At 38.8% G+C, this 23,224-nt stretch overlaps 6 protein-coding genes across 8 annotated transcripts in view; 4 read left to right on the top strand and 2 right to left on the bottom strand.

Moving 5' to 3' along the window:
- LOC104813993 (B-box zinc finger protein 22-like) overlaps positions 1-1,270 on the top strand; it is a 2,764-nt gene extending 1,494 nt beyond the window's left edge. Inside the window, exons 3-5 of one of the 3 annotated variants that reach the window (XR_771843.2) lie at positions 1-105; positions 340-724; positions 932-1,270. Coding sequence is in view for 1 of the 3 variants with exons in the window: in XM_010541841.2 (XP_010540143.1) it covers positions 1-105; positions 340-654 (420 nt within the window). In the remaining 2 variants the exon portion in view is untranslated. Of the gene's footprint in view, positions 106-339; positions 905-931 lie in introns of those variants that run through there. The other 2 variants (XR_771844.2, XM_010541841.2) reach the window with 2 other exon arrangements.
- Positions 1,136-4,669, bottom strand: LOC104813992 (mechanosensitive ion channel protein 6). The gene is made up of 5 exons (XM_010541840.1): positions 2,803-4,669; positions 2,600-2,723; positions 2,221-2,514; positions 1,719-1,921; positions 1,136-1,633 (listed from the first exon to the last, which is right to left on the bottom strand). Exons 1-5 carry the CDS (start codon positions 4,434-4,436, stop codon positions 1,333-1,335), a joined length of 2,556 nt encoding a protein of 851 aa, XP_010540142.1. The 5' UTR covers positions 4,437-4,669; the 3' UTR covers positions 1,136-1,332.
- Positions 4,670-5,617: 948 nt separating this feature from the next.
- LOC104813995 (protein VTE6, chloroplastic) lies at positions 5,618-8,090 on the bottom strand. Its single transcript, XM_010541842.1, has 5 exons — positions 7,609-8,090; positions 7,059-7,312; positions 6,765-6,888; positions 6,117-6,221; positions 5,618-5,881 (listed from the first exon to the last, which is right to left on the bottom strand). Exons 1-5 carry the CDS (start codon positions 8,038-8,040, stop codon positions 5,786-5,788), a joined length of 1,011 nt encoding a protein of 336 aa, XP_010540144.1. The 5' UTR covers positions 8,041-8,090; the 3' UTR covers positions 5,618-5,785.
- A 195-nt stretch (positions 8,091-8,285) lies between these two features.
- Positions 8,286-10,585, top strand: LOC104813996 (50S ribosomal protein L13, chloroplastic). The gene is made up of 4 exons (XM_010541843.1): positions 8,286-8,609; positions 9,082-9,267; positions 9,668-9,838; positions 10,233-10,585. Exons 1-4 carry the CDS (start codon positions 8,361-8,363, stop codon positions 10,347-10,349), a joined length of 723 nt encoding a protein of 240 aa, XP_010540145.1. The 5' UTR covers positions 8,286-8,360; the 3' UTR covers positions 10,350-10,585.
- A 590-nt stretch (positions 10,586-11,175) lies between these two features.
- LOC104813997 (gamma-glutamyl hydrolase 2-like) lies at positions 11,176-14,278 on the top strand. The gene is made up of 10 exons (XM_010541844.2): positions 11,176-11,703; positions 11,805-11,891; positions 12,040-12,129; positions 12,376-12,470; positions 12,627-12,687; positions 12,984-13,073; positions 13,166-13,228; positions 13,386-13,474; positions 13,726-13,818; positions 13,894-14,278. Exons 1-10 carry the CDS (start codon positions 11,206-11,208, stop codon positions 13,943-13,945), a joined length of 1,218 nt encoding a protein of 405 aa, XP_010540146.1. The 5' UTR covers positions 11,176-11,205; the 3' UTR covers positions 13,946-14,278.
- A 5,432-nt stretch (positions 14,279-19,710) lies between these two features.
- LOC104813998 (ras-related protein RABA1b-like) lies at positions 19,711-21,913 on the top strand. The gene is made up of 2 exons (XM_010541846.2): positions 19,711-20,007; positions 21,275-21,913. The coding sequence occupies exons 1-2, from the start codon at positions 19,787-19,789 to the stop codon at positions 21,702-21,704; spliced, it is 651 nt and encodes a 216-aa protein (XP_010540148.1). The 5' UTR covers positions 19,711-19,786; the 3' UTR covers positions 21,705-21,913.
- The last annotated feature ends 1,311 nt before the right edge of the window (positions 21,914-23,224 follow it).

Here is a 23,224-nt window from a genome sequence, read left to right on the forward strand (position 1 = left end):
GGTTCAGCGGCTGGAAGTATTCCTCAGTGGCAACTAGACGATATTCTCGGGCTAACCGACTTTGACCAGAGCTTCGAGTATATTGACAATAACAGGTTAACCAAAGTAAGTTCCTTTTTCCCGAATGCACCGCTGTATGTATTTGAGTCTGATCTTGTGTTATTTTGCATACGGGTTTACACTTTAGATGCATATAATGGGTTTTCCGAGTATTTGAACTCGGAAAGATTCCGACTTTGTCCTCAGAAACACTCTCTGACCTCGGTACTGATATAACACTCTCGGTTCCTAGAATGCATATCTCTGTTTCGTTTTCTCATAAAAAATCTCTTCTTGCAGGCGGATACCAGCAGAAGAGGAGATTCAGACAGCTCGTCGATGATGAGATCAGCAGCAGCAGAAGAAGAAGAAGACGAAATGGAAGACGAGGAATGTGTAGGAAAAGAGACATACGAGAGTTCTTGGGCCGTGCCGGAGATTCCTTCGCCACCAACGGCGTCAGGGTTGAACTGGCCAAAGAGTTATTACCCGCGTCGTGGACACTCGGATGTAGTGTTTGTTCCCGACATTTCGTCCACATCAAGCGTCCAGACATGTTCGGTTTCGAGTTACCCGAGCAGAAGAGTCGGGAAACGAAGAAGAAGACGGTTCTAAGTTTGGGTTTTGCTTCTGCAACAAATGCAAACCCATGTTTTTGATCCTTGGAAGTAACGGATCCGATACAGTATGTGTGAGATAATGATGTGGGAAATGGTGATGTCACTCTTAGTGTGTAGCGATTATCTTAAAAACAGAGGGCTAAGTTATAGGTTATCATTTCATCCTGATTAGAGAAAACAATGGGGAATTCGGGTTGGGTATCCGGTATTTTTTGGTGTATTTGATTTGATTTCATCTCGTTCAATTTCTCGGTGAAACTATCCGATTTCAGTTTTGCAGGAGTCGGATATCCGAGTTTCAGATACTTGAGCTTGAGGCAAGGATCCGGGTATGGTTTGAGTACCCACGGATTTTCGGGTTATCGAGGAGACGAGGTAGCAACGGGGCGAGAAATGATGAGACAAGGTAAACGACAACTTTCGGTGAGAGGACGAGGTCACAAGAATCAATGATCGACAGCGAGATGAACGACGGAAGCAAGAAGTCGGGTCTCCGTATTCATTCCACCGATAGCGAATATCCGAAATTTCGAGTTCTCGCATCAACCTCTATATTGACCAGCTATTACATGTTCTACCAAAATCTCGAAGTAACAATTTCTTCCTCAAAAGAAAAGGAATCTCACATAAAAGCCGAACTCATTCACAAAATGGCAATGCGTTCAGATTCAGTTCAACTTCGGCTGGTCGGAGCGGCGGACCAAGCAGGAGGGAGACGGTCGGAAACGGGCAGAGGCGGCATATGTCGGATGTTGACGTCGAGAGGGTACAACCGATGGTCGATATCTACTTCTCGGCAAATCTTAGATATCTCTTCAACGAGCTGAGCCCGTCTCGACCACCTCTCTCCCATGTCCTGGTGGTTCATCCGATGCGTTGGCCACACCGCTATCCTCACGCTGTTCAACCCTTCCATGTCTTTGAATATTATCATCGGCGCCCCGTACCATTGATCCTTCTTCCCCTCAATGTAGCTTCCGAATCATAAAACGAAACATGTGATGAATGCGCGATTAAGATTCTCGAGAAATAAGATTGGATTTTGTTTTAGATGCGTACCTCGTTATCCTCTGCTTCATCAAAGCGATCTTATCAGCGGGAGTAGAAATGTGGACGGTGAACTCGATTCCGTCGCCCATATCAGGGCTGCGGTAGTAGTTTCCGATGGATTTAGTCCACAGGAGACTGTTCGGGTAAACGATCTTCTGGTTATCGAACCTCAGGAACACTGTTGTCAATATGTTCATCTCCTCTACCACCATCTGAGGTTTTCGACCAAAAAAAAAACAGAGTTACAAATCCGTTTTCCATTAAGGTATAAGTATAACGACAGAGAGTAGGACTGGACGTGGGTATCCATCTCATGGGTACCCGAACACGGAGAACCCGACCACAGACAAGTACGGAGGTCGGGTCCCTCCCCGACGAAAACCCGAGTAGTAAGGTATAAGTATACCCGAGTTCTTGTCTCACCCCGCGGATATCCAAAGTTCCTCACAAGGTATCCCCGGGAAAACTCGGGTACTCGACCTGTAGAAGAGTAATGTCTTTATAGATTTACCTGAACGCCGTCAATCTCACAGCGATCGCCGACATCAAAGGGATGAATAACGAACAAGAAGATGATGGACTCGAAGACCGTCTTGCACATGTTCCCGAATATGAACGCGACAAGCACTACCTGCGAACTGATCACCACCAGGAATCTGGTCGTAGCAATTCCCAGGATCAGAAGCCAAATCACTGCAATGATGATTCCAACAAGTATGTTCACCATCTTGTGAAGCCTGTTCACCGCCGTTTTCGTGTCGTTTAGGGTCAAGGCCAGTGCCCTTCTTTCTCTAAACGCATTCACCTGCCAAAAAATTTCACAATCTTCACAGATCCAACCATGGCATGTGTCAGTAAACACGTAAATAAAATCAAGCTTCATTCTTTACCACCCAATTCTTCAATGACGATTTACTGATTCTGTTGCTTTCTGATGCTCCTTCGAATAGGCTCAATGTCTTCATCGCTTCATCTTCCGGCATGAATCGCATTATATCCTCCATGTATATGAACCTATAAACACGACGAGACGAAAACTCAGCCAATGCAATGGCTTCGAACACCCGAAAAAGAAGAAGAAAAAAAACGTTACTTTGACCCGGGCTTTGCGACGTTGTGAAAGATCTTTCTTGCAGCGAGTTTCGCCTCTAACTCGCTTCTGATCTGGTTTCCCTTATCATCCTCGAGATTCGAATCTTGTATCTGTTCATCCAGCGTGGTAAGTGCTCCATGCCGGATCATATTCATCAGCCTCTTCATTCTCCATGCCGAAACATTCTTAGGGTTCATCTTGTGCAGGCTGTCAATGGTTATCCCCTTACTGTCACCTTCCGTTGACAGCAGCCGGGATACCAACGGGCTTTTCCCGGTTCTCGGGCTTTTTCCGGTACCCGATGGAGTGTTACCGCCGCTAGGGTTCACGAGTTTCTTTGCCTCGTCTGCAATTCTCTCCTCTTCTTCTGCTTCCTCGTTTTTCTGGAGTTCGATCAATGGAGGACCCGATAAGGCCTCGATGACATACTGAGTGAAGAGAGATTCCTGGATTCTGTCAAAGTAGGTGCTCATGTGGAAAGATGAGGCGAGAACCTTAACCAACAGTGTCTTTACGAGCCATAAGGCGAAACCGACAAGTAGACAGATGAGGACTTTGGTCACGTACTTAACTTTGCTGTTTGTCTCTCTCGCGACTTTCTTGTCGAACAAGAAATGCCAAGCGGTCAGAGCAAGCCCTAACCAGAGACAATTCTGGACCGCCTTTCGGATTCCGTACACAAAGTATAAAACCCTCTTCCGTAACAAGAAGTTCCTCTCGACGAAGAAGACGACGATCCTAACGATCCAACTAGACACCAGTCTACCACAAATCAGCACCAAAACCATCAGTTCCCATTTCCACAGCTCGAGTTTCCACAGTTTCTTGCCACGCAAGAAAGGAAACACTAGAGAACAGACAAGAGCAGCGATGATCAGAATCAAGCTCACCCATTCAAGCAAGATCCAGAAACTCAGATTATCTCTCTTGTACTCTTCTGGAACATCCTCGTCTGAAAATGGGTCTTCTTCCTCTTCTTCTTTTCCCGGTGTTTTTGGGGTTTTCCCGAAGAATCCGGATTTCAACTGACCCGATCTCGGGACTCGACCCGACTTCATCTCCCCCGGATGTTGCGGCGGCAATGGCGGCGTCGGCGGGTCCAGAAGCCGAGACCTCGTCCTCGTCTTCAGCAAATTACTGGAGCTTCTCTGAAACGACGCATTGGAACTACACTTCACGACCTCTCCGTCCTCGTTGGCGGCGCTACCATTACTGTCCCGTCTCTTCACGGCGGCGGAATTGTTGTTCGCCGTCGCCGACGCCGGAGATTCCGACACCGGAGTTAAGCCACGAGGCTGAAGCTCGACCCTGCCCAGATCCATATCAAGTGAAACCTCGCCGGAAGCTTTCTGCTTTTGAAGGAACTGACCGATCAGCTTCGTCGGAGGGTCCTCCGCTCCGCCGTTACCACCTCGCCGGAAATCGAAACCCTCGTCTTGCTCCGCGGCGTCTCTTCCGCCGTCGACCGCCGTATTAGGAGCGTTCCTCGGATTGTCATGCCCATCGGTCCAGAAATCGCAACTGCCGTCTCTCCAGATTCTTCCGACGCTGTCCCCGGCACCGCCATTGTTCCGCTCGTCTTCGCCGTCGATCTTCACGACAAAATCCCGCCGGTCCGCCGAATCAGCGGCCATTACACGAGATACAGAGTGTAACACGATGAAGCCGAAGTGGGTTTGGATCAAAAGGACCAATCTTGGCTGAGGAACACGAAAAAGAAGAGTCTTTTCGCGGTTACAGGGTGTTTGGTAACTGGGAAAGCGGAAAGAGAAAACGTTTCCTTTATGATTTCTCTCTGTGGCATTGATTCTGGTGAGAGATAAGGACAGGAAAATGTGAGACTGCCGCGTGTACCTGAAGAACAAAAAGCACTTTGAAATTTGTAGAAAACAGAGCTTCTTTGTCTTTTTTAAGTTATAATAAGCTTTTGCAATATCCAGAAGAAAACTTGCTCACGGGAGTGGCGGTGTAAAGGAACCAAATAATACTAATTTTAATGAAATCTAAATTTAAAATTCTTAGAAATAATTTTTTGAACTAATGTAAATAAAACAAGCTTAAGAAAGGAATATAATTCAGTAAAATTAAAAGAAATCGAACTAAAATATAAACAGAATTTAATTCATTAAAAAATTATCATCCTTCTCCTGAATAGTAAGTTTGCATAAACTTTGTATTGTCAACTAATAACTTTCTATTTCTTAAATATGTTATGATTCCACACATGCAAGTATATTCAAAGCCTACGCCAAAATGATTTATTTCTTAAAATATGACGTGAATACATAGTTAGTTTAAAACATTTTAAAGATATTATTCTTAAGAAAACTCTGGTGACAAAACTGAAAAATAAAAATAAAAAACTTTTTTGTTTTTTAATTTTAAAAAAAAAGCTGAAATTCTTCTGTCTATTGGGTTATCGGGTGTCGCGGCCTATCCAGTGGCCGCAGCGTAATTATCGGGACCACAGAGTCGTAGAAGTAACGCATCGCATAAATACTATTAGAGTAACACTCCTGTCACCTCTCCGTTTGTCACAGACACAGCCCATCTCGTCAATTTTGTTGTTACCAGATGCAATATTTATATTTTATATATATATATATATATGCACATAAAATATATTAAAAGATTAATCCAGTTCGTATCCCATGTGAGAGAAGGAAATATACTAAGTCAACTTTTCCCTAACTTTTCCCTACATTTTAATGTAGAAAGGTGAATTCGAATCATCAGTCCCTCATCGTTAAACCCAGTCGGCCCTTCATGCATATAAAATATATTACTAGAAAAATAAAAAATAAGATGCATAATCGAGGAATGGATTACTATTATATGACTGAATGCCCTCTTCTATATATTGCTAGACAAATGTGAACAACGTTAGCATTTATAACAGAACATACTAGAACAACAAAATAAAAAAGATTTTTTAAACAAAAAACTTTACCAGATCATAGCAGGTGGGGGAGGGGGGGGGGGGTTACTTGATCCAGTTATGGAGTAAAAATTGTTGCATCGAGATGGCAACAATGCTTCCCAAGCTTATGTTGATCACGTTTACCAGATCATTGTTGAGCTGCAAAATGGAATTTGATCGTTTTAGAAAGAGGGTCTCTCAGTCAAATAGGCACAGCCACAGGAAAGGGAACTGGATTTACTGCTATCATTGTTCTTCACCTGACTAAATTCGGAAGTAAAGGAATCCTAAATTTTCTACTCAATTTGAGAGAATTTTCCTATAAATGTTGGCTAAAGATCACTAGTGCTTCCCCAAAATTTGAGGGACCCGTTTGCTAAAGGGAGATGCATACCCATTTGAATCCCTTTTTATCCTGAAGAGTGGCGCCTATTATGCTCTCCCCAAAATTAGCAATCTGGGAAGCTAGTACGCACACTCCCACCTCTGGAGGAGTTATCTGCATTTTGGAAGACAGTCCCAGAGCATACATATTCATGAGAAAATCTTGATATGATATGATGATATAGACTTATCTGCGGTATAATTAAACAGTAGAACATAGATATAAAGTGGTCTTCATATACTCATAAGAAATCTGCCCTGGTTTAACCTTATCAACACTTCTAGTCAACAACTACCAAGAATCTGCTGTAATAAAATTCTGCAACCATTTGGGCCTTTATTGACCAATTCGAAACCCGGAACTGCAACTACACATGAAATTATGTTCGGTGTTGTCACAAGTTAATGGTCTCTCTGATTTCGTATGAGATTCGCTTTCTTCAGTTCCCTGAATTAGTAATCACTATTTGAAGAATGTGTATTAACTAATCCCTTCACCACCAAAATCAAGTTTCATTTTACCTTTGACTGACATAAGAAACCAAGTGAAGAGAGAAAGAAAAACTCGAAGCAAACAACAAAAACATTACCATGTTCCACAAGTTAGAAACTTTCCAATTAATAACAAATAATGGTAAACATAAACAACCAGCAGTACCTGACCCAGGAAACAACCAATAGAGGCTAGGAGAAGTGATGCAATAAGTCCAGCCAATGTTCCTTCAACACTTACAGCTCCTTCTGTTCCTCTAGGTACAACCTTAAATGTTGTGGCCAAGTACCTGCCAAATAATTGCAAATTTCAACAACGTGGAGAAAATGCAAGCCTATCGTGATTTTACAAGTCCTCTAAACTTTTTAACCTGAAAAGAGTCTCGATCTTAGCTAATTGTTCCATGCAACATGAATCAAGAAACAAGGGTCCAACTGAAGACAGATGTGGAATACTTACGTTGTTTTGCCATAAGCCTTCCCTATCTCGCTGGACACGGTATCAGACACCTTAGTGCAGAAACTGGAGACAAAACCAAGCTGGAGGAGCTGAGAAACGGCGGCACCTCCTACCTGATATATCGACAGAAAAGCACATACACAACCAGCAGCACTTGAACCAATCACACTGCCCGGTCCTCTTCTACCTTTTCTCTTTTCAGCCACACCTTGTGCCTCTTTTTGGGACATTTTAACCTTTGTTGCCGCTGTTCCCTGTGATATTGCAGATTCATCTAAACCAACTTCAGCATCACTGATCAATCACAAATTTCAGTTCGAATCTATGCTCCGCATTGGCTAACATACTATGTGACAATCCAAACAGTTTGGAAGCTACAATTCCATTTTGCATTTCGTTGACAGAGACATCAGTCAGCCCTAGTTATGACCACAGGCCATCTCAGATCTCCTACCGATTATGCAACTGTCCAGTTAAACTCTGAGGTTTATCTGTCCCAGAGACAAGGCTTGAAATAAAAAGTTCATTCATGGAGTGCAGGTGTACTTACAATAACGAAGTACGCGGCGACTAAGAGGAAGCCAGGGGAGCCAAAAGCCCGCCAAGTTAGAGTGCCGAGCAAGAAAGCGGCAGCGATTCCCGATGCGGACAATCCGGTGACGAGGATCGGAGACCCGAGAACAAAGATCAATAAGTTGTTGACCACTGCCGACTTCCATGTCGGAGGCGCCGCTTGGATCAGGTTCATCGCCTCCGTCACTGCCCCCTGCAACGACGAAACCGCTGCCGCAGAACCACCGTCGGCTCTGCTCGCCGGAAACATTCCGTTGGCACCGACGGAAAGAGGTTTGAATTTAGAGCTTCCGAATCTGGAAGAATTGAGAGATTGAGAAGAAGAAGAAACCCCCGTGAATTTCGGGAATCTCAGGGGTAAAATTGGACTAAGATTTATGCGAAGAAGAGTGGACGATATCAACGCCATGATTGTCTACTTGGCTTGCTTCTGAAGATTTTCCTTCTCCAAGAGAAATGACCGTTTCGGGTTGGATCCGGATCCATACAGTTTTCATATTACATTTATGTCCCTTAATATTCAACTTATTTACATATTTTGCCACTATCGACCCGTACCTGTCTATTGTTCGGAGCTCCAGTTCAGATCCGGGTGAAACCCATTTCTGTGACATTCTTTTTTACCCTTAAAATTTGGATTTATTTCTCGATCCTTGCCACCGAAAAACCAATCTTATCCCATTGGTAAAGAACCGAAAAGCTCAGAGCAAGACCAAAGGGTGAGCGAAAATGGCGGTTCTCTGCTCATCTTCTTCACTTGTGTTACCGTCTTCGTCAGTGAAATCCTCCGGAGGCGAGAGAAGGTCTCCGTTTCTGGGCTTTTCCTTGGTGGCTGTTTCGAATCCGTCCGTACGAGTCGGCATTTCTGCGAACAGGAGAAGAGGTTTTCAGGTGAAATGCGAAGTGGAGGAGAAGAGCCGGTCTCTTGTTCCTGCGAACCAGCGATGGATGTTCGAAGAAGACGAAGCAGATGGTCCTGTAAGGATGTTTTCCCCCTTTTCGGACTCCCCTCTTTTTCAAACGCCTACTTATCAGTGCTCATATATTCAAAGTTTCAGAACCTTTTTATGATTAGTACATTATTGTACAGTGTAGTTGTTATCTAGGTGAATGTGAAATCTGGGTCGATTGTTTTGTCATCCCAAACCGGACTCTCTCCTTCAATGGAAAGCGGATTTGATCAAAGTTGCCTGCTTTTGCGTCGTTGTATGTATTGTGTATTGTGTGTGTATGTATATGAGACATTTTTTTATTAGTATGGTATAAGTTGTAGATAATGATCTGGGAACTGTCTGAATTCCGCTGTGAATTTCGTGCATCATGGCTTTGAATTTGCCATGGAGAATGTTCGCTCCTTTATATGTCTAGTTGGAGATTTGGATCTTTTTCAAGGTTTTTAGGACTTTGGCTAGCGGCATGCCTGAAAGCATTGTGTTTTTTGTGTTGAAAGGACATCTGGAACAAGACATGGTATCCAAAAGCCTCAGATCATGTGAATACGGACAAGCCATGGTATGTGGTAGACGCAACAGACAAGATTCTCGGGAGGTTGGCATCTACGATTGCTGTGCAAATCCGTGGGAAGAACCTTGCCTCCTACACTCCCAGTGTTGACATGGGAGCCTTTGTGATTGTGGTATGAGCTTCTCAGTTCATTTTCTCCTATTTGTTCTTTGATACAAAATCTAGATAGTTATATGCTGTTTCCAGGTTCTGAAGGCAGAATATGATTCGCAGTTAATAAGAATGCGTATTCTTGAAATTTGATTTCGTTCCTAGTCATTATGGAGATAAATCGGCCATATGGTGTATCGCTTACGGAGCTTAGCATTTCTTGTGATGAATTTTCATTTCTTTGAACTTCAAAGTAAGCTTGGAATAGAGATCAAAACAATTTCTTCCTCTTTCCTCATCTTCTTTATCAGAAGGTCTAGAATCATGGGAAAGATTAAGGCTTTGTTCTGATGGCCATATTTGAAATTATCTCTAACGAGAGTTTTGTCTTTTTGTTGGTCATTTGATTTGTATAACTAAAGGTGAATGCTGAGAAAATAGCTGTATCTGGAAAGAAGCGGAGCCAAAAGCTATACAGGAGGCATTCGGGGAGACCTGGTGGTATGAAAGTAGAGACATTTAGCCAACTGCAGCAGAGAATTCCGGAAAGAATCATTGAGCATGCAGTGCGTGGAATGCTTCCTAAAGGACGGGTTAGCTTTCCTAGTTCCTTTCGTTTGTTATCTTTTCACGATGAGCTTCTCATATGTACATTTCGGGATGCATACAAGTGGCAAAAAACGGAAAAAGTTCCGACCTTTAACCAATCATTTCAAAATCAACTGAAAGACCTTCGAATGCAGAACATGTTCTGCTGCTCAGCAAAGCTTAAATCTTTGGATAAGTTAGAAATATCAAATGCAGACCCTTTGATCATCTTTATCAATGGAACCGATATGCATGCTTGCATTTTCCGGGTTTGTAGAAAGATTAGTGCTTTTTAGCCCGCTGGCCGGTTACTGGTCAGTGATCATGGCTATTCTGGCCAGCTAAGTGACGTCATAACAATGGCTAACTAACTTGGACTAAACTGGTTCATGGGGGCAGCTGGGGAGAGCTCTGTTCAACCACCTGAAGGTTTACAAAGGCCCGGACCATCCCCACGAGGCGCAGAAGCCAATGGAGCTTCCCATAAGAGACAAGAGAGTACAGAAGCAAAGTTAAGATAAAATGCTCGATTTCTTCTTTTCTCATCATTGTCTTGCTGTAATTTTGATGTAGAGGAAGCACCAGACAAGGAGCATCTCTTTTGTTGTGTTCTGTCATATACTGTTAATGGTTTCTTTATCACGTGGAAATCTGTTCTGTTCTGTTCTGTTTCAGTCAGTTCCCAAAGCTGATGATCTCTGTTCTTGGATCTGTCGTCTCGGTGCTAATTAATGGTATAAATGTTGAGACTTTTTTGCAAGGGATGATTTCAGTAAAACCAGAGTCGGTTTATAATCTCCTTCATTAATTTTCTTCTGAAAATCTCGTATGGTGAAGCTGAATAATTTTCTACTGAAATTTATATTGATTCTCAGATGTAGATTTTATTTGGTTTCCATTCAAAAAAATCTTCGGATTTTTATATTTTTAAAATTTTTAATATTCAATTTAATTGGGTTTATTTAATTTTTAAATTAATTTTTTTATACATTTGTTTCAAATAAATTTATATAATATTCATTTTAATTTTCATATCTAAATCGAAATAACCATCGTCTTATTTTTTTTTTTTAAATGTCAAAAAAACGTGTTTGGATAAATGAAGGAAAAAAAAGATGTTTTCGTGAATATTGACTTTTGTAAATGGGTAGATATAACATACATTATGTGCTTTTATTAAACTGAATAAGACGTGTAACGAAGTCATTAGGCAATGCTAAACTCGGGATTATATTAATTACAAACAAATAAGAAAAAAAAAAGGAGATTAAGTTGCTTCATTTGTCACGCAAAACATGCGCCCAAGGGGACAATTATAAAATAACATTTCGTAGAACGATCATTGATTGGACAATTACAGATCGAACGACCAATGCCAATGGTTCCAATTCAAAATCTCAATCCTCAAATCGACGAATTCTCGTCTCGTCTTCTCTCCACCACATCGTGCTCCGATCACTCCTCCTCCTCTGCTGCTGCCGCTCCGCCGAGGCAATCTCCGCCGTCGTCTTCTTCCTCAGAGATGTGGAACTACATCTGGATTCCGTTCCTGATCTCGCTTTGGAAGGATATCAGTGTGGCGAAGGCCACCGAGACGCCGGCGGCCATTCTCCTCCCGAGTCAACTCGGCGGAGAGGACGATTCACGCGCCGTTGACCTCCGGAGTCATGTGTGCCCGTCGCTGAACCCAAACCTGAACTACCAGCCGGTGATCGGAATCCTGAGTCATCCCGGCGATGGCGCGTCGGGACGACTAAACAATGCGACGAACGCGTCGTACATCGCGGCGTCGTACGTAAAGCTCGCTGAGGCCGGTGGAGCTCGTGTGATTCCACTCATCTACAACGAGCCTGAAGAAGTGCTCTTCCAGGTAGTTGTGATGTTCATATGTTTGTGTTTGGCTTAACAACAATTGAGCTACCTTTCAAAGTTGTTCACAGTCTTCATGCTGAATTACATTCTCAACTGCAGAAGCTAGAGCTCGTCAATGGCGTGATATTCACTGGAGGCTGGGCTAAACGTGGATTGTATTATGAAACCGTAAAGAAAATCTTCAATGTAAGTTATCGCATTATCTATTCAGAACATGTAATGTAATGTTGACTGTTGAGTTCTCTGCTGTAATATAATGGCCTATTCGGAATACACATGTTAACTCTCCATAATTCCATCTATGGTCTTATTGAAATCTTCATGTTTCTTGTAGAAAGCTTTGGAGAGAAATGATGCTGGAGAGCATTTTCCGGTATATGCTATTTGTCTTGGGTTCGAGCTGTTGTCGATGATCATAAGCCAGGTGAATCTTTGTTCTTAGCTTTTGCCACTCAAGTCATACACCTCAATCAATGTGTCTTAGCTTGATTTAAAACGCCGGAATCTACAATCTTTTAAAAACTTCTTCGAAAATTCTACTCGCCCCGTTGAAGCATGGAAATTTAGGTTGCATCTTTTGTGAATCACAAGCAGATAATATATAGTACATATATACAATGCCACAGTTTGGGATTGACATGTTCCTTTCTAATCCATGTGTTGGTAACAGGATAGAAACATTCTTGAAGAATTTGCCGCGGAAGATGCTGCATCGACTCTCCAGTTTGTCGAGAACATTAATATTGAAGGAACTGTTTTCCAGAGGTGCATAACTCTCATCATCATTTCTTTTCTTATTTTCCAACTTTTACTCTTTTTGTAGCATTATATATATGAAGTTATGAACCAGATTTGAGATTTCATGCTATGCAAGTATTCTGTATTGTATTCTGTGTGACTGATTGGTGTCTTCTGTTGCAGATTTCCTCCACAATTGCTGAGAAAGCTCAGTACCGACTGCTTGGTTATGCAGAACCATCGGGTAAGTATTATGTTCTTCAAATGCGTCGCAAATGAAGAGTGTTGTCACTTTTTTGGCATTTACCGTTCCATACGTCCTATATGGAAAACAACTTGACATGAAGTAAGTTTTAATGTTTGAAACAATAATATGAACTTTTTTGGGTCACTAATTGCTTGTCCGGAATCATTTTATTGCACTACTCATGCTTCTTAGGCTGTATGGTCTTGGCTGTTTTCAGTGCCATGTCTAATTCTGTATGTTCATAATATCTCCTTCTTGTTTGCGGCTGATTTGAATTGTTAACTGCTTTCCAGTATGGTATCTCACCAGAAAGACTCCTTGGAAATCCTGCTTTGTCAAGTTTCTTTAATATCCTCACAACCTGCATTGACGAGCACGACAAGGTAGTAAGCTGATTCCTTAAACCATACTGATTCATGAGTTCTGGAGATTGACCTTAGACCCAAACGGCTGAATCTCTCTATTTATCTACTAGACTTATGTCTCGACAGTTCAATCGAAAAGATATCCGGTGACCGGCTTCCAGTGGCATCCCGAGGTACATTCACCACACCAGTTTGCTTCCTTCACGTCTCTCATTTGGCCCTCTCTCTTGCCTTGTCCCATTATCAGTTCCTTACTCTTATAGGCTACAATATCGGTCCACCATCTAGTTTGATTTTCTTACCAAACGGGCTTCTCACAAATCTCTGCAGAAAAATGCATTTGAATGGGGATCATCCAAAATCCCACACTCCGAGGATGCAATCCAGGTCACTCAACATGCTGCAAATTATTTGGTCAGGTTAGATTTCTTTTCAATGTGGGGAAAGTTCGAAACTTTACCTTCCACAAGCTTTACCAATAAAATCTGAAATGGGAATTACATTCTCGGGCAATTGGCTACACAACTACACCTTATGTATCAAACAGCGTCTGTAAATACGTAAATACACGAACGTTTGCGCTCTATGTATGTATATGCGCGTAGGCGTAGAAAATGCATATACACTGGTCTCTTACAAGTTACAAGGTTACTTTGTATATACGGTGCAGTGAAGCTAGGAAGTCACTGAACAGACCACCATCTCAGAAAGTGCTAGAGAACCTAATCTACAACTACAGCCCTACATACTGCGGATATGCAGGGTAAATCCTGATAAAATTTCACTCGTTTTCGCCGAGAATTCGAGTTTATAACGATCCTGAGATCATATATTGCAGGAGGGGTTTCGACGAAGTATACATTTTCACTCAGCAGAGATCCCATATATAAGAATTGGTAAGCGCTTCGGTGTTCATATTCGTATTCCCGGTGAGAGTAATGCTTCTTTTGTTGTGCATATGTGTAAATGAAGATTTCTCTGTAACTGGGACCTGCTATATGTATGTATGTATGTATGTATGTATGTATGTATGTATGTATGTATGTATGTATGTATGTATGTATGTATGTATGTATGTATGTATGTATGTATGTATGTATGTATGTATGTATGTATGTATGTATGTATGTATGTATGTATGTATGTATGTATGTATGTATGTATGTATGTATGTATGTATGTATGTATGTATGTATGTATGTATGTATGTATGTATGTATGTATGTATGTATGTATGTATGTATGTATGTATGTATGTATGTATGTATGTATGTATGTATGTATGTATGTATGTATGTATGTATGTATGTATGTATGTATGTATGTATGTATGTATGTATGTATGTATGTATGTATGTATGTATGTATGTATGTATGTATGTATGTATGTATGTATGTATGTATGTATGTATGTATGTATGTATGTATGTATGTATGTATGTATGTATGTATGTATGTATGTATGTATGTATGTATGTATGTATGTATGTATGTATGTATGTATGTATGTATGTATTTTACCTTCTGTTATGTCTTAATATTACCATCCATATGTATATATAATATGTCATATTCTCATTTATGTCAGAAAGAAATCATTCTCACTGAAAACCGGGTTATACCCGGAATCCGTATTTATGTAAAGATCAAATTGTAACTCTTGCCATAAGTTTGCATATAATTCGTAATCTAAGATGATACAATTCGGGTATCCGGTATTTTTAGGGTATTTGAACTCGATGATAACATAATTTAAAACCCGAATTTGAACCCGAGTTTTCGAATATCCGAAATATATTATCCGTCAGATAATTTTCAGGTATTCGCGGATATCTGAACCGATAAAATTTAATCATAAATTTTTTTAAAAATTATAAATTTATATTTATATACAAATAATTTATAAAATTAGTGCAAAATATTAAAAATATTTAAATTTAACTGATTATATAATAAAATAATAGTTTTTTTATATATATACAAAGGTAAAAATACAAGATAATTACATTTTTTCTAAATTGTGATGGTATGGATGACGCGGAGCTTGACGCGATCCATTTTGTGATGTCAAAGTCAAACATCGATAACGTTTTCCATCCAATACTTAATGTGGTTCCATTGCAATTTTAGCAAAATTTCATAATCCATTAAATTTTATATTTATTATTGAAAACTTGAAAGTTGAGTTTCTATACTTCAATTTTGTATAAAATTTCGACTCCGTTTAGTTTATTTTATATACTATTTTAGGTTGTTGTATTACGGATTATGTTATGTCCTATTAGAATGAAAACAAAAATAAAATTCGATTATAAGTTAAATCCTAATATGGTATCACAATTATATAATTTTAACCAAAAAATGTGTGTGTATATATAAAGATACGATCCCGAAAATAACGGAGGTTACCGAACTTCCACCCTAAAGTTTTTTAAAGGAAAAGCTTACTATATAATATAAATATACGATGATATATAACTATCAAGAATCTGTAGTCGAATGATACGCCATGGAATTTTGAGATTCTACAATGGCGCATAAAGTCACGTTGACATGCGGCACCATTACGATATATTATATAACATCTAGAAGAATATAACTCTCACAATATATTCAAATGCAATTTTATTATGCAAACGTACCGAAAATATTTCTCTCTCTCTCTTTTGTTACGTATTTTCAGCATTCCCACAACATCAATCAAATAAATTTTATCAAATTAATTGGAAATAATATGAATTTGAAATAAGTGATTGTCAATACCATTTTGTTTTTTGGTAATCGGGTATCCTGAACCGAAGTCCAGACTAATAACAGGATCGGAGGAAAGCCACGTGAATACTTTACTTCCTTCCCAGTCTGGAGTTCGAATTCGGGGCAGATACTTTGCATTTCATTTCACCGGTTGAACTATCCAGGTTGGATTGCTAATACCAATCTTTGTTGGATTTATTCTTATTTCTAGAATTAAAATTATGAAAAAAAATCAAAAGAGGGATAGTTCATTGAATGTGTATGTGTTAACATTTTGGCAAAGGAGGTGTACGATGACATTGACAAAGACAAACTCGAAATATGTGTGTGTGTGTGTGTGTTTGTCCATTTCACTTCCTATTTCTTATGTCTTAAAACGACTGAACTCTTCCCACTAAAGTATCTTAAAAAAAAATTAAAACAGTTTTGGAAATTTACAAACGAATAAAATAAATAAATAGAATGAAATGTCAACGATACCTATCACTATTCTATGAAACGAATTTGAGAATCCGACGTAGAAAAATAGATATATTTATTTTCAAATATTATATATATATATATATATGCGAATGTTCCAAACCCCGAAATATTAACCTTTAATCAATTAGAGTAATATTAAATCGATATATATATATATGTGTGTGTGTGTGTGTGTGAATGTTTACCATGTAATCATCAAATAATATTTATCTATAAAGGGTATGTGTATATATATATATATAGCTGGAAATAATGTTTTCCTTTTTTTAGAACTGTTAAGTTCATTCAAGCATATTTTTTTTCCTCTTATAATAAAAAAATTCGCAAATAGAAAAAAGAAAAAAAATGGACCGTGAAAAGGGTATTGAGAGTCAAAATCAACTTCTTTTTTCTATAGTGCCAAAGTGAATCATCTGACGATTGTAACTCTTTCCAACTTTCTTTGTAAAGAGATTCACGCAATCTGTAACCAAAAAATTATATAATTATTATTATGTTTGTAATTGGAATAATTGGATATTTGATGTTACACTCAAAGTCAAACGGCGCTTCATCTTTTCTTGTTTGGCATAATCATTTTTTATGTTTTATATTGGAAAAATATATATATCATCCATTTAAAATCTTAATGTGGCAACTTTTGGATTAATCTATTTATGTTGTCGTTTGGTCCTATTCATACTTAGTTTTCATTTTTTAAAAAACTTATTAAAAAATTAGCTTTTTCAACTTTTTTCAATTTTTATAATTAATATTCTGCTCTAGTTTAATTTAAATTCGATTATTTGATTCAAAAAAAAATTATATCCAATTAAATTTTTTTAAAGGAATTCAATCATATTTATTAGATTCGAAATTTCATATTTAAACCGAAATAGCTATACATGTATATGTACCCATTATCTCCCCTTGTTATTTACTCCAAACTTTTTTTCTCTAATCTTTGACACCTAATACCACTTTCCCAATATATATATATATATATATATAGATTTCGTGTGAAATATACGGTTAGCTAGATAGTTTCCTTGAAAGAAATTCAACATAAATAATTATGACAGTCTTTATTAGATATATGTTTTCTATATTAAAGGTATAATATTATGGTTCACTTATGAACTTTACGCATCTACTAAATGAATTTGATATGTCTATTCCATTTAAAAGTACCTACATGGAATATTATATTTAGTTGAAATTATAATGTTATTATTCCCTATAATATTTTAAAAAATTATTTGAGATTATGGAAAATTATAAAAATGTTTTATCTTTACTATTTTTGTTTCAACTCATAATCCTCTCAACCCACTACCCTTATTAACCGGATTTTAATGTTCAAAATCTCTTTACACTAGTTCTATAAAACTATTTAACGGTATGTTATATATGTACCAAAACAAAGAAAAAAGCCACGTGGGAACATGGGAAAAAAATCAAAATGTTAAAAAGTATATAATGATGAGTTTAATTATATTGTAACATTATATGAGAGTCACGGACTCCAAAATACAGCAAATGATTTCACAAAATACAAATACATGATCAAAAGACATGAATATCAGCTTAGGCGTTACAGCATCCATATCAATAACCCTTGCCATAAGACATTACAATATATCAATCAAGAACCAAATCAATTCCATACATATATATATATATATATATATATATATAATGAAATGTTTCATTAGGACAGTATATATATAGAGATTAATTTTTCCACGTATTGAATCTTGTCGAATGGAGAAACCGTATACGATCCAATCAATGGCCGATAGCAGGGCTTGGAACAGATTGCATGAGACGATGTTTCATGTCGGAATCCTCGGGAGGAGCGGTATGACCCTTGTCGCTCGGGGCAGAAGGAGGAACATTGCCCTTTGGTAGGGCATTGAAAGTAAAACCCTTTCTTGCGCCGCAAGGTACCATCGCAACCCTTCTTCCTTCCGAAGACGTTGCAATAAACCCTAGAACGAGAACGAACGTCATCATGAAAACGTAGATCGTTGGACGTGCCATTCCGGTTTTAGGGTTTAGGGTTCCGGAGGATTATATATATATTTGCTTTTGGAGTGTTTTAGGGTTTTGCTGTGAGGGATCTTCATGCTATTGTGTGCCCATATATATATATACACAACATACGATGAGAGACGAGGAACAGTTTGGTGGAATTTGAGTTAGGTAAAAATGAACTAAGGCTGCTCGAAAAAGATTCATATATGTAAAATATCATTATTTTTTTTTTGTAGAAAATCCTTTATACAAAAAAGAAATAAATATAAGTATGGATGGTCAAGGTTGCCTTCAATTTAGGAAATATAATTTAATTAGTATAACATATATATATATATAATCAATTTAACATCATTTATTTTTATTTTATTATATATATATATACATATATACACACTATTTCTGCCTCCTCGATCCAACGGTGAGAGAGGAAGCATAAATCATCGTCACCGCCACCCGGGTGGGTTTTAATTCATAATTATTTGTTTATTTTATAGTTCTGATTTTAATTTTGTAGCAACTAGAAAAATGATATCTATTCAAGTTTTTTAATATTAGGTTAGACTCGGTGAGGTTTTTGTTTTAAATTTAGTTCATATTCGATTTTTATCCATAAAAATCTTTATCTTCTAAAGAAATAATTAAGTTTTGTTCGTTTTTTTTTATGTTCCATTCATATTCAAATTTCTCAATCTTAAATTTGATATAAATATGATTATAGATTATTAGATTATAGTATGATCTGTTTTTCTTAAAGGATTTCATATAAATCCGCTAATTTAAACTAATAACATATTTTGCCTTTAATTTATTTTCGATTCAATTATTTTTGGATTTGGATTTTTATAAATTATAAAAATACCAAGTTTTATGTTAGACTGGACGATATTCTATTTTTATTGAAATGAATAATCATTATTTAAAGAGATTTTAATTTTTTAAACTTTTTTGGTATTTTAATATTCAGCTCATATTTAATATTTTCGATTTCAATTTTGATCCAAATGTGGTTATATACTATATTCGACTCGGATCGGTTAAATTTTATTTAATAAAATGCATATAAAAACCCTAGTTTGAACGATGAACAGAGATATATTATAATCTCCCTGTGAAATTCCATGTTCGATAAGTATTTACATTTACCCCTCTACCTATTATTTCGTTCGAAATTATAATTTATTTTGGGAATTATTATTTGTTGATGCCAGGGGATAGGACGTTGGGACAAGTGCCACCTGTATCCATTTTGGATTTCTTAACTGTGGAAATAATCGGTTGTATGTGAGCGCATGGAGAAATGGGTGGACTTGTGGTGGACCCCACTTCTCACCCTGACCATCACAGACGGTCACTGCTCCGTCTCTTTAACTTCGTCGCGCCTGTTCAAATCCCGTTTCACACGCTCCAGCCTTTTTTACACTGCCCCTTTCTCCCTCTCCCTCTACGGCAAGCGACCACCGGAGGCGGCGGCAGAGATGGCGGGATACAGAGTGGATGATGACTACGATTACCTCTTCAAGGTTGTTCTGATTGGAGATTCCGGCGTCGGTAAATCGAATCTGCTGTCTCGGTTCACTAAGAACGAGTTCAACCTCGAGTCGAAGTCCACCATTGGGGTCGAGTTCGCAACTCGTACCTTGAATGTCGATGGAAAGGTTATCAAAGCTCAGATTTGGGACACTGCCGGTCAGGAGAGGTTCGTTTTGGTCTTCCCCCGTCTCTCCGTTTTTGTTCTTCGGTTTCGATTTGTCGATTTGTGCCTCTGCATCGTTTCTTGTGATAGATCTCTTTCGGAGAACAGTTTTAACTTCGATTTATGTTGCACCTCTGTTTTGCTTGGTAACATGTGGTCTGAAATGCATTTGAGATTTGACGCCATTGTCGAGGATATTGCTTTGTAAGTTTTTATAGTCTGAAAATTGCGTCAGGAAGTTCATTGAGCTAGTTTCTGGTAGATCTATCTTTTCCGAATCCGGATCTTACAAAACCGGCTCTTGATCTGTTGGTTCTGACTGAGATTTGACTTCATGGGAGTACCTAGGAAGCGAGTTCAGTACTTAGCTGAAAATTAATTACCCTCGCGAGAGTTTCTATATATTGGGTGCATATTCGTTTCCTCCATAATCAGGAATCTTACTGTAATTCCATCAGAAAATATAGGCCTAATTTGTTATATTAGTCCATAATATCCGCTATCAAGATGGAGCAACATATTTTGTTCTCCAAGAATTGACTAGGCAATGATTGGTTCATTCTGCATCTTCGGATCCGTACTTGCCTTCAGAATGTTGTTTTCAGGGGGGGGGGCTATGTTTATGAGCAATTTTATAGGTAATCTCTATTAACTTGATCGCCAATAATTCCTTCTCTTTTATTCAGGTTCCTAACATAGCTTTTGAGTTTGAGTAGTTGTGATCCTGGTTAAGGATTAAATAATCGGGATGGATAGCGTCGATTAGAAAACACTCATTCCTTCTTCTCTAATCTGTTGGTTGGAGCTGTCACAGTGACTTTGTAATCCAGAGTTAGCTTGTCTTGAATGTATGCTATAGCTGGCTGTACAGAATATGAACACATGATTCTGATTGATGGCTTAAAAGAAGTATGAGCACCCACACTCACAAGGGTAATATTCGTTGAAACTGGACCGAAATCAATTGCACTTTGCACAATTGCCTCACCCATGTATTTATTCAAGCGTTGGATATTTAATCAGTCTGCACATCCTTGATGAAACCCACATTTCCGGGTCAAGGCTGCAGTTATTATGGTGTGGTCCTGGATTCGGATCCAGGGTAGGTCCTGAGATATGAGGAGATTGTTGCTGTATGATAGTGTGGAACCCAGACCCATTTGCATGGCTAGCTAATGAACTTCTAGTGTCTATGATGAGTGGTTCTATTCGCAAAACGCTTGCACTATTACGTCCACGATCTAAAACTTAGCTTCCATTATCTTCGCAGGTACCGAGCTATTACTAGCGCATACTACCGTGGAGCAGTGGGTGCCCTCCTTGTATATGATGTAACCCGACGTGCAACATTCGAGAATGTAGACCGATGGCTAAAAGAACTCAAAAACCACACAGACCCGAGCATAGTGGTGATGCTAGTGGGTAACAAATCCGATCTCCGCCACCTTCTAGCAGTCCCAACAGAAGACGGGAAATCCTACGCGGAGAAAGAATCTCTCTACTTCATGGAAACTTCTGCCCTCGAGGCCGTCAACGTAGAAAACGCCTTTGCGGAGGTTTTGACGCAGATTTACCACATCACGAGTAAGAAGCAAGTAGAAGCCGGTGAAGATGGAAATGCTTCGGTCCCCAAAGGAGAGAAAATAGACGTAAAAAACGACGTGTCGGCGTTGAAGAAACTCGGCTGCTGCTCAAATTGAGGCTTCTGGTAAGGAGAAACATAACATTTGAGGATTTAGGGTTCGTTTCTGTCATTGTTGTTTCTGTAATATTATCGTCACTCTGCGCGAAAACATGCACTTCTATCATAGATGGAGGGATTCAGACGGCCTCCGGACAATATCTTTGTTAAGGTTTCTGCCCGTTTTGGGTAACCATACCGACTTCGCAGCCCTCGGTTCGGGATCAAGTATCCGAGTGTCAATGTCTCGTATTTGATAATATTTAAAATATTGGGATACCTCGAAATATTTAACAAAATCAAAATGAGTAAAAATAAAGAATTCTTTTTTTTTTGGGTAACCGGGTATCTTGGGTCGAGGTCCAGACTAATCTGGGGTCGGAGGGAAGCCATGTGAATACCTCCTCTCTAGCCTGGGGTTGGAATTTGGTGCGGGACAGACGTTTTGCATTCCCGTTTCACCGGTTGAGCTACCCAAATTGGGTTAAATAAAGAATTCTTTTGATTCTAAATAAATTTAGGATTAAAATGTTGTTGATGCTGATCTTCATCTACTCTTCACTTGCAAATATATCAAAAATCGGTTACTTCTGTAGATTTAATTTTGCGACGTCTCTTTTCAAACCGAAATTGTGGAAATTTAACCGATCTTAACCGAATATGAATGGGGTCGTTTTGGGTTGGGTCGGATTGCATTTTGGACAAAGAAGAATTGTAAACGTGGCCATCCGTCTACTGTACTCTGTCGCCGAGCGGATGTAAGCTTGCTTATACATTTACATGTCCATATTGCCTCTGCATATATATAAATATATATATGTCTGTTCATCATATGGATGCACACACATAAGCCCGAACAGTGTAAGACTTTGGATATATAGAAACCGTTCTTTTTGGTCCTTACATTTTCACAAGTCTCCACAAAGAAGAAACCAAGAAAAGGAATTGTTTTTCCCCGCCAGGCCCCTACCTTGTTGTTTCCTTATATGTGTCGCCCGATACACATAACTGTTCTTAATACTTGTGGCTAAAAGATTTCTGCATTTTTCAGATTTTTTTTTGGTACTCTGAAACTGAATTTTTAAATATAACATAATAATCTTAATTAAAAACCTTGCAAAACATTCGGAATAATTTTTTTTCTTCTTATAACCGGGTGTATTGGATCGAGACCCAAACTAATCCCGAAATCGAGAGCAAGACATGCGATTAGAATATATACGTTTCACTCCCCAATTTAATTCCCGGATCCGGAACAAATAAATATTTTGGATCTGTATTTCATCGGTTGATCTATCCAAATTGGTTTATTCAGAGAAAGTTTGTTATACAGTTTTCTCCTCGAAGATTCTGATGCATATAGAGATTTAGGGCCGAGGAAAACCACTTGGGTATGCCATGGCATACAATAAATTTGGGATCTTTATGGACTTGGGGATCCATTTGTACAAACCGGAATCACTATTTCGGGTTCGGTTTATTTAAATTGAATTTGGATTCTATTTTTATTATTAAACGTTCATTCCCCCCCCCCCCCCC

Source organism: Tarenaya hassleriana, unplaced genomic scaffold, assembly GCF_000463585.1.
Source record: "Tarenaya hassleriana unplaced genomic scaffold, ASM46358v1 Cleome20, whole genome shotgun sequence".
NCBI classification, from domain to species: domain Eukaryota; kingdom Viridiplantae; phylum Streptophyta; class Magnoliopsida; order Brassicales; family Cleomaceae; genus Tarenaya; species Tarenaya hassleriana.

Coding starts and splice junctions, on each gene's coding strand:
- LOC104813995 (XM_010541842.1), bottom strand. CDS start 8,040: ATGGCGTTGATATCGTCCACTCTTCTTCGCATAAATCTTAGTCCAATT. Junction 7,313..7,608: donor TCGCCGCGTACTTCGTTATT/GTAAGTACACCT, acceptor GCAATATCACAG/GGAACAGCGGCAACAAAGGT. Junction 6,889..7,058: donor AAGGCTTATGGCAAAACAAC/GTAAGTATTCCA, acceptor ATTATTTGGCAG/GTACTTGGCCACAACATTTA.
- LOC104813992 (XM_010541840.1), bottom strand. CDS start 4,436: ATGGCCGCTGATTCGGCGGACCGGCGGGATTTTGTCGTGAAGATCGAC. Junction 2,724..2,802: donor GTCGCAAAGCCCGGGTCAAA/GTAACGTTTTTT, acceptor TCGTGTTTATAG/GTTCATATACATGGAGGATA. Junction 2,515..2,599: donor CGTCATTGAAGAATTGGGTG/GTAAAGAATGAA, acceptor ATTTTTTGGCAG/GTGAATGCGTTTAGAGAAAG.
- LOC104813996 (XM_010541843.1), top strand. CDS start 8,361: ATGGCGGTTCTCTGCTCATCTTCTTCACTTGTGTTACCGTCTTCGTCA. Junction 8,610..9,081: donor AAGACGAAGCAGATGGTCCT/GTAAGGATGTTT, acceptor TTGTGTTGAAAG/GACATCTGGAACAAGACATG. Junction 9,839..10,232: donor GAATGCTTCCTAAAGGACGG/GTTAGCTTTCCT, acceptor TCATGGGGGCAG/CTGGGGAGAGCTCTGTTCAA.
- LOC104813997 (XM_010541844.2), top strand. CDS start 11,206: ATGCCAATGGTTCCAATTCAAAATCTCAATCCTCAAATCGACGAATTC. Junction 12,688..12,983: donor TGGTTATGCAGAACCATCGG/GTAAGTATTATG, acceptor ACTGCTTTCCAG/TATGGTATCTCACCAGAAAG. Junction 13,819..13,893: donor ACATACTGCGGATATGCAGG/GTAAATCCTGAT, acceptor CATATATTGCAG/GAGGGGTTTCGACGAAGTAT.
- LOC104813998 (XM_010541846.2), top strand. CDS start 19,787: ATGGCGGGATACAGAGTGGATGATGACTACGATTACCTCTTCAAGGTT. Junction 20,008..21,274: donor GACACTGCCGGTCAGGAGAG/GTTCGTTTTGGT, acceptor TTATCTTCGCAG/GTACCGAGCTATTACTAGCG.